The 15,069-nt window shown below is 41.1% G+C and overlaps 1 protein-coding gene across 1 annotated transcript in view; it reads left to right on the plus strand.

Annotated features, from left to right (window-relative positions):
• Positions 1 to 15,069, plus strand: part of CDH2 (cadherin 2) — a 243,612-nt gene that overhangs the window by 226,014 nt on the left and 2,529 nt on the right. Inside the window, exon 15 of the mRNA XM_018039719.1 lies at positions 3,052 to 3,216. Coding sequence (XP_017895208.1) covers positions 3,052 to 3,216 — 165 coding nt within the window. The remainder of the gene's footprint in view (positions 1 to 3,051; positions 3,217 to 15,069) is intronic.

The following is a 15,069-nucleotide window of genomic DNA, read 5'->3' on the forward strand; positions in this document are numbered from 1 at the left end:
CCAGGAATTGAACCCGCACCCCCTTCATTGAAAGGCAGAGCCTTAAGTACTGGACCATGAGGGAAGATCCTAGTTTTAGACCAACATTTTGAAATCAGACACACCTCGTTTTGATGCTCATGTCAATAGGGTAGCAGCTGTGTGACCTGGTACATGTTACTCAACCTTTCTGAGTCTGTTTCTCTATCTCAAATTATGATAATGAAAAGACACTTATAGGGGGTGTTGTAGCACCTGGTACAGAGTGGGTTGAATATCAGTGACTCTTCCCCTCTTATCTCCTCTGTTGTTTTAATCATTCCTCATATCCCTGCCCCTCCTCCCTCATCCATCCCAACCTTGTAGCTGGGACAAGAGCTAGGCTTTGGAGTCTAATCTGTTTGAAATCCTAGCATTTCTCTGTGTCTTATTAGATGTGGAGCCTTTGACAAATGACTTGAGTGCTTTAGACTCAGTTTCCTCAATTCTTAAAAGAGGGTAATAAAACTCATTGTCACACAGTGTTGTTCAGAGTATGAATGAGCAAACATATGTAAAGGATCTTGAGCATTGCCAGAGCATGGTAAATATTCAAGCATTGAATGAATCAAAACCACTATAGAGATACTGTAAACAGTTTTGAGCTGGTTTTAGACAGAGATGAAGCCTGAACTAAAAAGAAGACCATAAAATCTGTACTTTCTGTAAATATCAACAGTGAATTAGATAATTTTGGTTAAGCTAGGGATGTGATGTTTCTTATTACTAGAATTTAGAGGTTTGAAAAATATAAAGTATTTGCCCAAACCTAAAATTTTGATGCATTTCCACATTATACTTAGTGTCTTTGTACACTGCTGTTCAGCTGGCTGATGCTAAAGCTAAAAATAGTTAAAGGTCCAACCAGTGCCCAGAGCATCCTTCTTCCCAAGTTCTTCTCTGCCTCTTGAAGTGGACAGGCTGTATTTCAAAGATATGCCCCCAGGACTGCTCTGGAAGAGAGTACACACTCCCTAGCCTCATACCTCTGAGCCAGAGGTTGGCGAACTTTTTCTGTAAAGGGCTGAATGGTAAGGCTTCGGGGCCCGTATATAGTCTCAGTAGGATATTCCTCTTGTTCGTTGTTACCACTGTTTTAAATGATCCTTTAAAAATGTCAGAGCCATTCTTTAAGAAAAAAGGCCACAGATCAGACTGGTCCCACCAATAATAGTGTGCAGACTCTAGGCACTGAGGGGGCTTCCCAGGTGGCGCTAGTGGTAAAGAACCTTCCTGCCAATGCAGGAGACACGGAGACGTGGGTTAATCCCTGGGTTGGGAAGAGCCCCTGGAGGGGGAATGGCAACCTACTCCATTATTCTTGCCTGAAATATTCCATGGACAGAGGAGCCCTGCAGGCTACAGTCCCCAGGGTCGCAGAGAGTCAGACGCAACTGAGCATGCGCACACTTCCTACAGATGTTTGAAAAGAAAGAATGGTCTTGAAACCTTGATGAACTAAAGCTTTCCTTTAAGTGAAGGAAAATACACTTATAACAGTTTTGTTGTTGTTGTTGTTTTTTTTTTTTTAGTATTAAAGCAATATAATATTGTAGGGGAGGGAAAAGTTTTCTCTACCCTCCTAGTGTCCCTGGCTGGGTCTGAAAATTAAACCAACAAAGACAGATTAACAGGAGAAGAACAGACACACTTGATGGAACTTTTGCTGCCATATGAGAATCTCCACAAGAGAATGCAGGCCCTGGAAGAAGCGACCAGAGCTGGGAGTGTTTATACCCTGTAGACAAAGAAACAGTAACTTTGTAGAGAATTGATAATACAAAGGTCTTGGGCTTAGAGTAGTAAATGGTGAAGAAATAACTAGGAAAATAGGGTTAGTTTGAGAAAGTTTGCCATTTAAAAAATATTAACAATGTCATTTGCAGCAACATGGATTGTCATATTGAGTGAAGTAAGTCGGAGAAAGACAAATATCATTATGATATCACTTATATATGGAACATTAAAAAAGAGCACAAATGAACTTATCAACAAGACAGATATAAAGTTACAGATATAGAAAACAAACCTGTGACTTTCAGCGGTTAAAAGCAGGGAGGGATAAATTGGGAGATTGGAGTTGACATATACACACTGCTATATATAAAATAGATTACTAATAAGGACCTACTCTGTAGCACAGGAGAGTCTGCTCAATACTCTCTAATGACCTATGTGAGACAATAATCTAAAAAAGAGTGGATATATGTATGTGTATAACTGATTCACTTTGCTGTACAGCAGAAACCAATACAACATTGTAAATCAACTATACTCCAATAAATTAAAAAAAATAATAATAGCATTTTATTATGACCAAATACACCCAAATATGACTGTTACATTGTAGAATTATAGATGAGATCACTTTCTGTTTATAATTTTTAATTTTCTGAGTTTTATATCATAAACACATAATTTTACTATCATAAAAAAGGAAGTTTCTTTGTACAGAGTTCTTGGTCCCAAATGCTAGTCTCTGGTGGTGAGGAGGGTTTCACTCCTCCTGGTTCAAGGAGAGGGGGTCCTTTCACATCAGAATTTTGTGACCTGTTTCAGAGAAGAAAGGTGAGATGGGGAGAGTCAGAGTGAGTTTCCTGTTTCGGCTGTTTTTTAAAAGAGTGCTTGAGCTTCAGATATTTAATATGCCACGTTGCCATATCTGAGGGCAGCTTGTTCTGAACCCCATCAACATTTAATGAGCACTTTTGCTTCTGTGGTACTACCGTATTTTCTAGTCAATTTTTTAGTCATTTTGTAGCGGGACGTCCTCTCACTGCTGTTTCCCATTGGAAGCTGATGAGGAACATAGGAAAGCAGATGGCGCACAGACTGTCGAAATGAAAAACACAGAAGAAAGAGCTGCGTGAAAGCAATATTTAATCATAACATGAAAAGCTCGTAGTGGCAACTTTTCCATTATGTTAAATTTCATTCATTTCTGTGCATTCTGGGTATGCGTTTAAAAACAGAGGTTGTAAGTTTCCATCCTCATGCCCATCTCCCATGGGGTTTTGGCTTTGTCTCTTGCAGGACTACGATTTGAGCCAGCTCCAGCAGCCTGATACGGTGGAGCCGGATGCCATCAAGCCAGTTGGAATCCGACGGTTGGATGAGAGGCCCATCCATGCGGAGCCCCAGTACCCGGTTCGATCTGCAGCCCCGCACCCAGGGGACATTGGGGACTTCATTAATGAGGTGCTGAGAGAGATTCGATTTCTTTAAAAGGGTGTTTATTGGATGCTAACAGTGCTATTGAGGCTTCCCCGGTGGCTCAGTGGTAAAGAATTCCCCTGCCAGTGCAGGAGATGCACGTTCGGTCCCTGAATCGGGAAGATCCCCTGGAGGAGGAAATGGCAACCCACTCCAGTATCCTTGCCTGGAAAATCCCATGTACAGAAGAGACTGGTGGGCTGCAGTCCATGGGATCGCAAAGAATTGGACACAACTGCGCAACTAAACAACAGAAGTTATACGGAGACGACAATTTGATGAGAACATAGCTATGTAGTTCATTAAAGTACAGGTCTTTATTTTAATGTTATTTTTGTGCAAAAGCCAATGTGACTTCAGTAACAGAGAACAGATGAGATGGCTCTGATCATCCCAAAAGAGATCTGTCAACTACTATTCTGTATTTGTAAACCACAGCCTTATATGTTACCAGTATTAGTCACACTCTCTCCCAAGGATTTTTCCCATGATTACAAGTAATCAATAGGCTAAAGATATTATGCTCTGTGTTTAAGTCGCTCAGTCATGTCTGACTCATTGTAACTCCCTAGACTATAGGCTGCCAGGCTCCTCGGTCCCTGGGGATTCTTCAGGCAAGAATACTGGAGTGGGTTGCCATGCCCTCCTCCAGGGGATCTTCCGAACCCAGTGATCGAACCTGAGTCTCTCGCGTTGCAGGCAGATTCTTTACCGACTCAGCCACCAGGGAGGCTCAAGAATACTGGAGTGGGCAGCCTATCCTTTCTCCAGGGGACCTTCCTGACTCAGAAATTGAACTGAGGTCTCCTGCATTGCAGGTGGATTCTTTACCAGCTGAGCTACCAGGAAAGCCCCAATGATATTATAGCGTATTCTAATTTCATTTATTAGCACTAATACATGCGATAATAGCTCATTTTCATTTCCCTCGCACTGTACCCTTTGAATCCCACAAATGAAGAAAATTCAGTGACTACCCAGGTGACTCAGTGGTAAAGAACCCAGCTGCCAAGTGAGGAGACATAAGAGACACGGATTTGATCCCTGGGTTGGAAAGATCCCCTGGAGGAGGGCATGACAACCCACTCCAGTCTTCTTGCCTGGAGAATCCCATGGACAGAGGAGCCTGATGTGCTATAGTTCCTAGGGTCACTAAGAGTCAGACACAACTGAAGCAACTTAGCACACATGCACCCAACAACTAGAGAGTTCCATCAAATAAGAGTAGCAGGAAGAGCAGCTAAATTAAATATTATGTAAGTGATTTAAATACTTGTCTAGTTGAGGAGTTTTAAGAGCTTCTGCAAGAGGCAGGCTAATTCTCTGTTGAATATAACAGATAATGATTTCCACTGTCAAAATTATTATGGCATTCTTTTATTTCATTACTGACCAAGAGTTCTGCTACATTTAATCCTGAAGTTTTGAAGTCAAATGATTTAATACTGCTTCTTTTGATCATGTCTACAGTTTTGCTGCAATTCTTCTTTGGAATTTTTATTGTTAGTTTAAGAGAATGATACATATTGATATTGATTCTCTGGCCGTGTCCTAGCATTCAGAAACAGCAAGACCAGAATTGGTCTCAGTGCCTTTCACAGTGGAAAGCATCTGTTGTATATTATTGCCTTCAGTCCTGTGCTGATAAGATTCATTTCCTGAAAATGAAAGGGTTAGCCACTCAGTCATGTCCAACTCTTTGCAGCCCTATGGACTGTAGCTCACCAGGTCCTTTGTCCATGGGAGTCTCCAGGCCAGAATACTAGAGTGGGTTGCCATGCCCTCCTCCAGGGGATCTTCCTGACTCAGGGATCAAACCCAGGTCTCAAACATTGAGGCAGATTTGGAAGCCCCATTTCCTAGGCTTTTCTGAAACAATCATATATTACATCTACATAATCAATCTACCTTAGGTTTTTAGATGCTTTTATAGTTTGTAGGACAAATTTTGAAACACAATTAGCTAATCTGTCTCTACAAATATTCATTACTATCTATTCCTAAAATACATGCTGCTTTTTGAACATGTCTATTCAATTCTGTTAAATAGTTAATAGGTTAATTTGTAGTAGACATGATTTAAAAGCTGACAGAAAGCAAAAACAAAGCACAGGTAACTCCTTTATGTATAAAAATATGCCCTGACTTTTCCAGATTATTTATACAATAGGCTTGGTTAGGGGAATTAGCAGGAATATACATACACACACACACACACATACACACATACATAACTAGATATTTTTGACTATGTGAGCATGCCTGATGAGTTTACTTCTCATTTAGCTTTCATCCTTATTATTTATTCCTGTGGTTGTTGGATTTCAAGACTTGGTGAATCTTCTAAATGTAGGTATAGACCCTGGACTTTCATAAAGCAAGAATTCTGGCTTCAGTGAAATTCAACAAATACTCACCTGAAGGTTTCCCTGAAGTATCACTGTTCTGTGAGACTCCTATTCTATCGGGACACTCCTCTTTTCTCAAGACAAAGTTCAAGCACTAAGGGTCATGTCTAAGGCTGTTTGTAATCTGTCCTGCCCTCCTTTCCATCCATATTCCCTTCTTGTGCTGTGGCCCCACCAAACTATTTGTAGTCCCTCACAAACATCACAGGCTTAACTATAAATTAACTTTTCCGACTGAGCGACTGAACAACAACTTTTACAACAGCAACAGCTTTTCCAAAGCCCTTCCTTCTTAACTGTCAGGAGATACCCATTTGGCCTTCAGATGTAGCTCAAATATCCTCTTCTCTCTGAAGCTGTTACAATACCTCTGTGAGGGGTGGTTATTAATACCAAGATGCTCCCTGGGTCATAGCCCTCACATGGGGTGTAACTATTTGGTATTTCTCTCTCCTATGTCAGCGTGTCCATCCTCCCTGGCATGAGGGTTATTTCCTGACCTTCTTTGTGTAACCTGAGCATCTACTGTGTTGAGTAGCTCCTAGATTCTGTCGTTTCAAGGACTGTGACAGGTGTGGGGCATGCACTATTTATTTATTTATTTTTGGCTGTGCCAGTTCTTCGTTGCTGTGCAGCTTTTCTTCAGTTGCAGCGAGTAGGGGCTACTCTCTAGTTGTGGAGCGTGAGCTGCTCATTTCAGTGGCTTCTCTCATTGTGCAGCGTGGGCCCTAGGGCACTTGGGCTCCAGTAGTTACAGTGCACAGGCTTAGCTGCCCCACAGCATGTAGAAATCTTCCCAGACCGGGGATCGAACCCGTGTCCCCTGCATTGGCCAGCGGATTCTTAGCCACTGAACCCCCAGGGAAGTCCCCATTTTTGAAAAAATATGACTGGACTTCCTTCAGTAAAGAGAGGAGAGTATTTAGGTAATAAGGTTCAGTTACCCAACCATTCTAATGGCACAGTAGGAAGAGGTACGCAGTAGGAATTTCCATGTGGAAATCTCTTTTCTCAGGTACACGGTTTCAAAAGTGGCTCGAGATTATAACAAACATGTGAATACCTAAATGAAAAAGGTTGTTCCTAACAATTGACTTTACACATCAGCTTCTGAAATACAGCCCATTCATAATTTGAAAGTTGTCTGTCTTTGTTAGAAATGGCTCATTTGGCAGTCCTCTTGAGCTTGGTTTAGGATCATTCATTCAGCAGATAGCTACCATATAGCTACTGTGTACATCCAGTGCCAGTGATACATAGATAAGACAATAGAGGGCGAGGTTGTCGGTATGAATCCCCCGAGTTGCTCCTAGCATGATCTCCATACCAGACAAACACTCCAGTATCTGAGCTCTCCCCTTGCCAGGCACAGGATGCCCCCGTTGGATCTGGTTCTTAACTCTCGGTGATCCAGCTTCCTCTCAGGCCCCTCCCCCACCTGCATTCTACAGGCAGGCAACAGAGACCTCTACTTGTAGTTCCTTATCTCAGCTTGTAATTCCATGCCAGCGCCAGGCCCCACCCTGTTTTTCCTGCCTAGAGTGCCCTTTGCTCTTTTTCTAGATGCTAGTTGCCCATGAAGGGTCAGGCACACAGAGTAAGGATGGGCGCCACCCAGCGGCATCCGCTTGTTCCTACAACTCACCTCCCTCCATTACTCCTATCCAAGCATCCCTTCTCATCCCTTAGGGCCCTCCGGTGGTCTAGGGGAAAGGTGCATCCCTGGGGGGACCCTTGTGGGCAAACTGGTTTGGTGAGTACATGAGTGGACAAGAGGACCGCGTTTGGAAATCATTCCCCAAATGACTGCTAAATCCTCAAAACTGAATGTGATTGTAAGACAGAAATGTGGAGGAGAAAGGAGAACCCACAGTCTATACCTAGAAATGCCCTACTTTTGGACACAGAAAGAAGAAAGTCTAAGGCGTTTAAGGGGTCACAAAAAACAGCTACAAAGTGGGTCCAGGGATGTGACGATCAGTTCTGTGAGAAAGTTCAGTGGAATCAAACCGTTAAAAGACCTAAATCAGAGATAACATTCAAACTCACTGTGTAGATTCTTCCATCTAACACACCCACTAAGATTTGTTCGGTATCTTTCTATAACTAGACTGATAAAAATAAATACAGGTAAAGTTTTGAGTTGAAGGCACCTATAACTACATTTAAAATGCAAACAGATTTCTATATCTCTAGGTTTTATTTGATTTAGCATAGTACTGAATGTTCCAAAGGAAGAAGAATATAGTGGAAATTATAATTGGAGTGTTTTTATAGATGTAAAGAATAGGTAAGCTCATGAGAACAGTTTTTATTTTGTTTATTTAAATAATGAATCTCAAAAAATGATAACATTTCTAGACTGGTAGATAACGTAAAACAAATCACACATTTTGAATTTCAAGCACAGAATTTCATTCTGCTTTGAAACTTTTAAATAAGATCTTCGGAGGGTGAAAAGTTGAAACTAAAAGTAATTTAATCCCAGGCCAACAGTAGATATTAGCATACCTCTAATAACTATATTAATCCTGTGTATTTCTTTCTCAGAAATATAAAAACCAAGGGCATATTTCTGTTAAAAGACCAACTTTCAGTCAATATTATTTTAAAATATATGAAGGTACTACTGGAATAACTTATTTAAAACTACCAAAGTTTAAAATATTTGCCTTTTTTCTCCAGTAATTAAATTTAATATATTCTTTTAAACATATCTCTGTCCACTCTTACAAGAGTTAGGTGTTGAAGTTCAAATCCAGGTGCCTCATTTAACAGCTCTGTTACCTTGTACAAGGTTAGGGTCCTTGGATGTAATCATTTATATTTCTAGTTTCCTTATTTATGAAATGGTGATAATAATAGACCCTCCTTTTAAGATTGCAATGAGGATGAAATAATACAGTCCACATAAAGTGCTTACTGTAGTGACTGTAAAATCCCTTAATTACTATCAGTATCATATTATCATTACAAGCTACTATTCAGGATTAAAAACTTTGTACTGCCCTTTAATTGTAAATAAAACAAGTAAAAAAACTCTAGTTCCAAAAAAATTTAAAAAGCTGAAGTAAAGTGAATTTTCCAAAAAAGGATGTAGTAATGTTGGCACTCATAAGTCACGGAATTTCACTTTCACGTGATCATACTTTTATATTTGCAGATATTTTAAACCTAAATCCTGGCTTCTTGTGAAAGCTATAAATATAAACATGAGCAAGGTGCCAAAGTGAGCAAACTAAGCCCAGGACAACAGTACAAATTACCATCTAGAATAGCTGTTGGATGTCAAGCAGCGTGTGCAGCATCTGAAAGGAGTACAGAACCACCTCAGCAGAAAGGGATGTCATGATCCAGTATAACCAAAGTATGGCGATAGAAATCAAGAGGACCAGAGAGACCACAGGAGCTACTCTCAGTCACGGTTTGGGGAAGAATTCCAGAAAACGGAAGTGACATTTTTAATGGCCTTGAAACAGATGGATAGATGGATGGAAATTAATCAAATGAAAAAAATATGACATAGGACATTTTAAACAAAAGGAATCACATCTCAGCTAGCAGGAAATTAATATGTAAATAAAATGGAGATACTCCAAAAGTAAGATGTTTTTAGGTTTGAGGGGATTTTGCTGAAAAATTTAGTGAATAATTCAGTTATGGTTGCTGGAACTGAGAAGAGTTGCAAGGGAAAGGTGAAATGACTGCTCCTTGAAGGGTTTTGACTATATCCTGTAGGTTACCCTAACATTCAGCTTCAGGCCTTTAAGTAATGCCTCCTAGTCTTTTCCATGTCTGCAAACAGTTTTTATGATGTATTTAAATATTTTATCAATTTTAACTTCCTTTAAATAAAAATAATTGTTTTAAAATGCCTGTGCACCATTTAAGGAAATGGCAACCCACTCCAGTATTCTTGCCTGGAGAATCCCATGGACAGAGGAGCCTGGAGGGTTATAGTCCATGGGGTCGCAAAGAGTCCGATACGACTGAGCAACTAACACACACATACCCCATTTAAAAATCATCTTGCATACCCCCATGGGGACTCCTCCCTTATTTTGGAAGCATTGCTACAGGGGATAGAGTCAGAAAGTTTTACTTGGGATTGGGGATGTGACATCAAACAATGTCTGAGAGAGGAACCAACAGTAGTTGGCAAGATAGAAGCAGATAGAGTCCTGGGGACACGGAAGCCCACTAGACAGGCTTTCGCCATGGTCCAGGCAGGATGTTCCCTGGAGATCTTCCCTGGTGGCTCAGACAGTAAAGAATCTGCCTGCAGTGCAGGAGACTCGGGTTCCATCCCTGGGTCGGGAAGATCCCCTGCAGAAGGAAATGGCAACCCACTTCAGTATTCTTGCCTGGAGAATTCCATGGACGGAGGAGCCTGGCAGGCTACAGTCACGGAGTTGCAAGGAGTTGGACACCACTGAACAACTACCACTTTGAGGCAGGGTCTATTGATGACCTGAACTGAGGCAGTAGATTTGAGACAGTAGGGGACTGACCGTTAGGGACTGACTCTTGGGTTTTATATCCGTAATGTGTTCCTTCACACAAGAATGTGGGTGTTTATGGTCCCTGTAAAGCATGTCTCCACCATAAAACATGGAATCAGAAGTCTATAAATACAAGCTCAGCAAACATTCAGCCGGAGTTGCAGCTTTGATATGACAGAGGCAGCTGACTGGAGAAACTAGTTCAGATTTATCCAGAGTTCAAGATCTGCCTCTCCAGGAAAGGTGAAACAAACAAATCGTCTTATAAATGTAGTCAGACCCAATAGGGAGAGAGAAACACATCTAGTTTTTTTGTAAATTTGGCAAAAGTGTGTCAGACATCATGTGAAATGGTGTCCACACCAACAAATAAAGGAATCCCAGGGACTTCCCTGGTGGTATAGTAGATAAGAATCCGCCTGCCAACACAAGGGACTTGGGTTTCATTCCTGCCCCTGGAAGATTCTATGTCCTGTGGAGCAACTAAGCCTGTGTGTCACGGCTACTGAGCCCAAGCACCCTAGAGCCCATGCTCTGCAACAAGAGAAGCCGCCACAATGAGAAGCCTGTGCTCTGCGACGGAGAGTAGCCCCTACTCAGCACAGCTAGACAAAGCCCACGCAGCAACGAAGACCCAGCACAGCCAAAAATAAATTTAAGAAAAGGAATTCCATAAGGGAAAACCAGAGCTTCTGTGCCCCCACCACCCCAGATTCATCTGTGTGTTCACTCTAGTTGCCTGCCTGTCATGATCAGTTTCTAGGGACTTGACTATAATCTTTTTAGAATTACCAAAATAGTACCCGGAATTTATATAATGCCTTACCCAGAAAAGTCATATTTTATTCTCAGATAAAAATCGGTGCTCACCAAGTGGCAGGGACTTAAAGTACTTAACCTTCAGCCCAGAAGGATGGCTTGCCTAAGAATTCTTGAAAAGTTCAGTGGGATTTGCCCTTTTGTAATCAGAAGAACCTGAGACAGTGTTTGATGTTTTGGCTAGCAGTGACCTCTCATGGGTTTTATAGCCTTAACCGCCTTTTTTAATGTAGAAATAAAACAGAGATTCAGCAACTATCAGAATGATCAGAAAGCCACGGTAGGAGTGAAAAAATTTTAAGAAATATTTTTGTTGAATCTAAAGACTGTCACAGATAGTGAAGTAAGTTGGAAAGAGAAAAACAAATCCCATATATTAATGCATATATGTGAAATCTAGGAAAGTGATGACCCTATTTGCAAAGCAGAAAATAGAGACACAGACATAGACAACAGACATGGATACCAAGCGGGAAATGGGGTGGGATGGATTGGGAGTTTAGGATTGACATAGATTTTACACTGCTGTGCTATGCTCAGTCATGTCTGACTCTTTTCAACCCCATGGACTGTAGCCTGCCAAGCTCCTCTGTTCATGGAATTTTCTGAGCAAGAATACTGGAGTGAGTTGCCATTTCCTACTTACAGGGATCTTCCTGACCCAGGGATCGAACCTGCGTCTCTCACATTGACAGGCAGCTTCTTTACTGCTACTGCTACCTTCATAAGCATAAAACAGATAACTAATGAGAATTGACTATATAGCGCAGGGAACTCTAGTTAGTGTTCTGTGGTAATCTAGATGAGAGGAAAACCCAAAACAGAGGGGATATATGTATACTTGGAGCTGATTCGCTTTGCTGTACAGCAGAAACTAATAAACATTGCAGAGCTCCAATAGAAAAAAGGGGGATATACTTCTGAAACTCTTGATGGTGAGTATAGGACTAGATTATCACCAGTGTTATATCTGTTTTGATATAACAAATTAAAGAGCCTCTTGATGAAAGAGAAAGAGGAGAGTGAAACAGTTGGCTTAAAGCTCAACATTCAGAAAACTAAGATCATGGCATCTTTTCCCAACACTTCATGGCAAATAGATGGGGAAACAATGGAAACAGTGGCAGACTTTATTTTGGGGGGGGTCCAAAATCACTGCAGATAGTGACTGTAGTCATGAAATTAAAAGATGCTTGCTCCTTGGATGAAAACCTATGATCAGCCTACTATAAAGAATATTAAAAAGTAGAGACATTACTTTGTCAGCAAAGGTCCATCTAGTCAAACCTATGGTTTTTCCAGTAGTCATGTACTGATGGGAGAGTTGGACCATAAAGAAAGCTGAGTGCTAAAGAATTGATGGTTTTGAACTGTGGTTTTGGAAAAGACTCTTGAGAGTCTCTGGGACTGCAAGGAGGTCAAACCAGTCAATCCTAAAGGAAGTCAACCCTGAATATTCAGTGGAAGGATTGATGCTGAAGCTGAAACTCCAGTACTTTGGCCACCTGATGAGAAGAACTGACTCATTGGAGTAAACCCTGATGCTGGGAAAGCTTGAGAGCAGGAGGATAAGGGTTACGACAGAAGATGAGATGGTTGGATGGCATCACCGACTCTATGGACATGAGTTTGAGCTATCTCTGGGAGTTGGTGATGGACTGGGAAGCCTGGCGTGCTGCAGTCCATGGGGTTGCAAAGTCAGACACGACTGAGGAACTGAAATAAACTGAACTGATATCTATTTTGAGGATATTAATTAGGTGTTTGTTGACATTTGATGAAAGTCTCAGGCCCTTTAACACCCCAGTGAAAACCAGGCAGCTTCCATTAATTATTCTTAAGTCACAGGAAGCACAGGGCATGGCTTTCATCTCCCGGAATCCAGGCACACGTGATGCCACACCACTGTCACTTGCCAGTTCATCTTAGTCTTCACCTTTCTGTAGTTCCAGTTTTGTGCTGATACCATGATCCACATGTCTTCTGTGTTTCAGGATCCAGGCAGAAAGAAAACTCGCCTCTGGTGCAGACCCTTCTCCTGGCAGGCAGAGGGGAAAGATGAGGGGCTGATGGAGCGTTAAACTCTGGTCTCCATGCTTCTGTTTCCGTTCACTGGCCAGTGCCAGTCGGGTGGCCAAGCCTGACATGGGTTGGGGAAGTCAGTTGGCTCCAGAGTGGCCCGTGTGATCCACCCATGGGGAGAGGATGGTGAATCACTGAGGACAGTAACACAATCTGCCACAAAAAAAGATCAGGAAGTTTGAGAAATTGGAGTTTGCCCATCTCAGGCTTAACAGAATTGTCCTTTAGCTTATTCTGTAAATATAGTCAAGAAAGTCCTATCCAAAATTATTTATGTGTTATATGTGGATGTAGTTTGAGGAAGGCTTGCTTTAGTTTACATTACACAGGCGTGTCTGGGTTATAGTGTGCTTGAAAAGACGAAAAATGGCACTTAATTACAGGCTAGGATTGTTGGGCGTGAGGAACTGCTAGTGCGTACTTTTTTCAAAAATCTTTGGTTGAAGTCAAGCAGCTGCCATTTTGTTTCTTAAAACCTTTGTTGTTTTTGTTTAATCTCTAAGTCTTGCCCAGCTCTGCAACCCCATGGACTGCAACATGCCAGGTGTCCCTCTCCTTCACCATCTCCCGGAGTTTGCTCAAATTCTTGTCCATTGAGTTTGTGATACTATCTAACCATCTCAATTTCCGCTGTCCCCTTCTCCTTTTGCCTTCAGTCACTCCCTTAAAACATGTCGTCTCCACATTTATTTTTCTTCATTCAAATTCCAAAGCAAGAATTTTTTTATCTAAACTTAAATTTCAAAAAAAAAATTCACTAATATTCCTGAGCTATAACAAGTGCCAGATCCTGTGGGGGGTTACCCTTAGGTAGCCTTTATTTTATTTGGGCTTCATAATGATTGTATTACTGTGATTACAGTTCCAGATTAGGAAATGGGGCTGGTGGAACTCAGCCAAGTCCCGAAACTTGTACTGTGCAGAGCTGAGGTGTCACCCCAGTGTCTGACCTCTTAACACTACACATACTGACTGTAATTTTGCTGACTGTGAAAATGCTCTTTTTCCTCTTCTTCTGATTAAAAAAAAAACAAACATATTATGTATTCATGAAGCACATGTGGATTGGAAGAATTGATCTAAAGATGGACAGTTCATCACATCTTGGACAAGAGGAGCTGTAATGAGCCCACCAAAATTTAAAAAAGCAGAGTTGCGGGGAGAGGGAGTGATTGTTTGGAGACTAACGGCGGTTTATCTTGGACTGCTAGAATGGAAGTGGGGAAAAAAATCAAATAAATACTTAGTATGTGGCAAATAGACATACATTAAATTCTTAAGGCTTTGTAGAGTAATTATGAGTTAGCTGCAGATATGAGTTATATATAAAAAAGCATCTTTGTGCAAGAGTTAAGTTTATTGATAATCATTTCACTGGTTCTTATTTTTTTCAGTTATTTTTAAGAGCCCTGTGTGTGTGTGTGTATGCATGCATGTGTAAATATATATATGTATATATAATTTTAGATTGTTAGGTTCCACTTCCCCAATATTTATACTGTGTATTGATATTGGATCATGACTTTTCTAGAGTCTATGGATGGTAGAAGTCACTCTGTTCTTTATTAACTTAGTGACTAACTTTCCTTGTATTATAATCACATCTGGCCTGTCTTTATTCTTCCTTTGATACCCTTCCAAATTTGTGTCAGATAGAATGTCACTTCTTCCTTGAGCACCCAGCTCTCCGAGCCAGTCAGTGTTTGTTTTTGGCATCCTGATGATTTTTGCCTAAATTTTATAGTTTTGTTACTTATTATCATGTGTGTCATACTATAGTCATGCCTGTTACTAGGTTGTAAATTATAGAGGGACACTATCGCACTCATTTCTATGTCTCTTTTTGCCCTGCATATAATTTCTGCTAAGCCAGTTCGTTGTCAAAATCTTATGACTCTGATTCTGCATAGATCAGGGCCCACATATCACATGATTTCATAACCTTCCGTATTGTTTCATGTAACTCACTCCACGCGTGATAATTCAAAACTAGTGCTGTCCGATGCAGTGTTACACTGATGCATTAC

Source organism: Capra hircus, chromosome 24 (genome assembly GCF_001704415.2).
Source record: "Capra hircus breed San Clemente chromosome 24, ASM170441v1, whole genome shotgun sequence".
Taxonomy (NCBI): Eukaryota; Metazoa; Chordata; class Mammalia; order Artiodactyla; family Bovidae; genus Capra; species Capra hircus.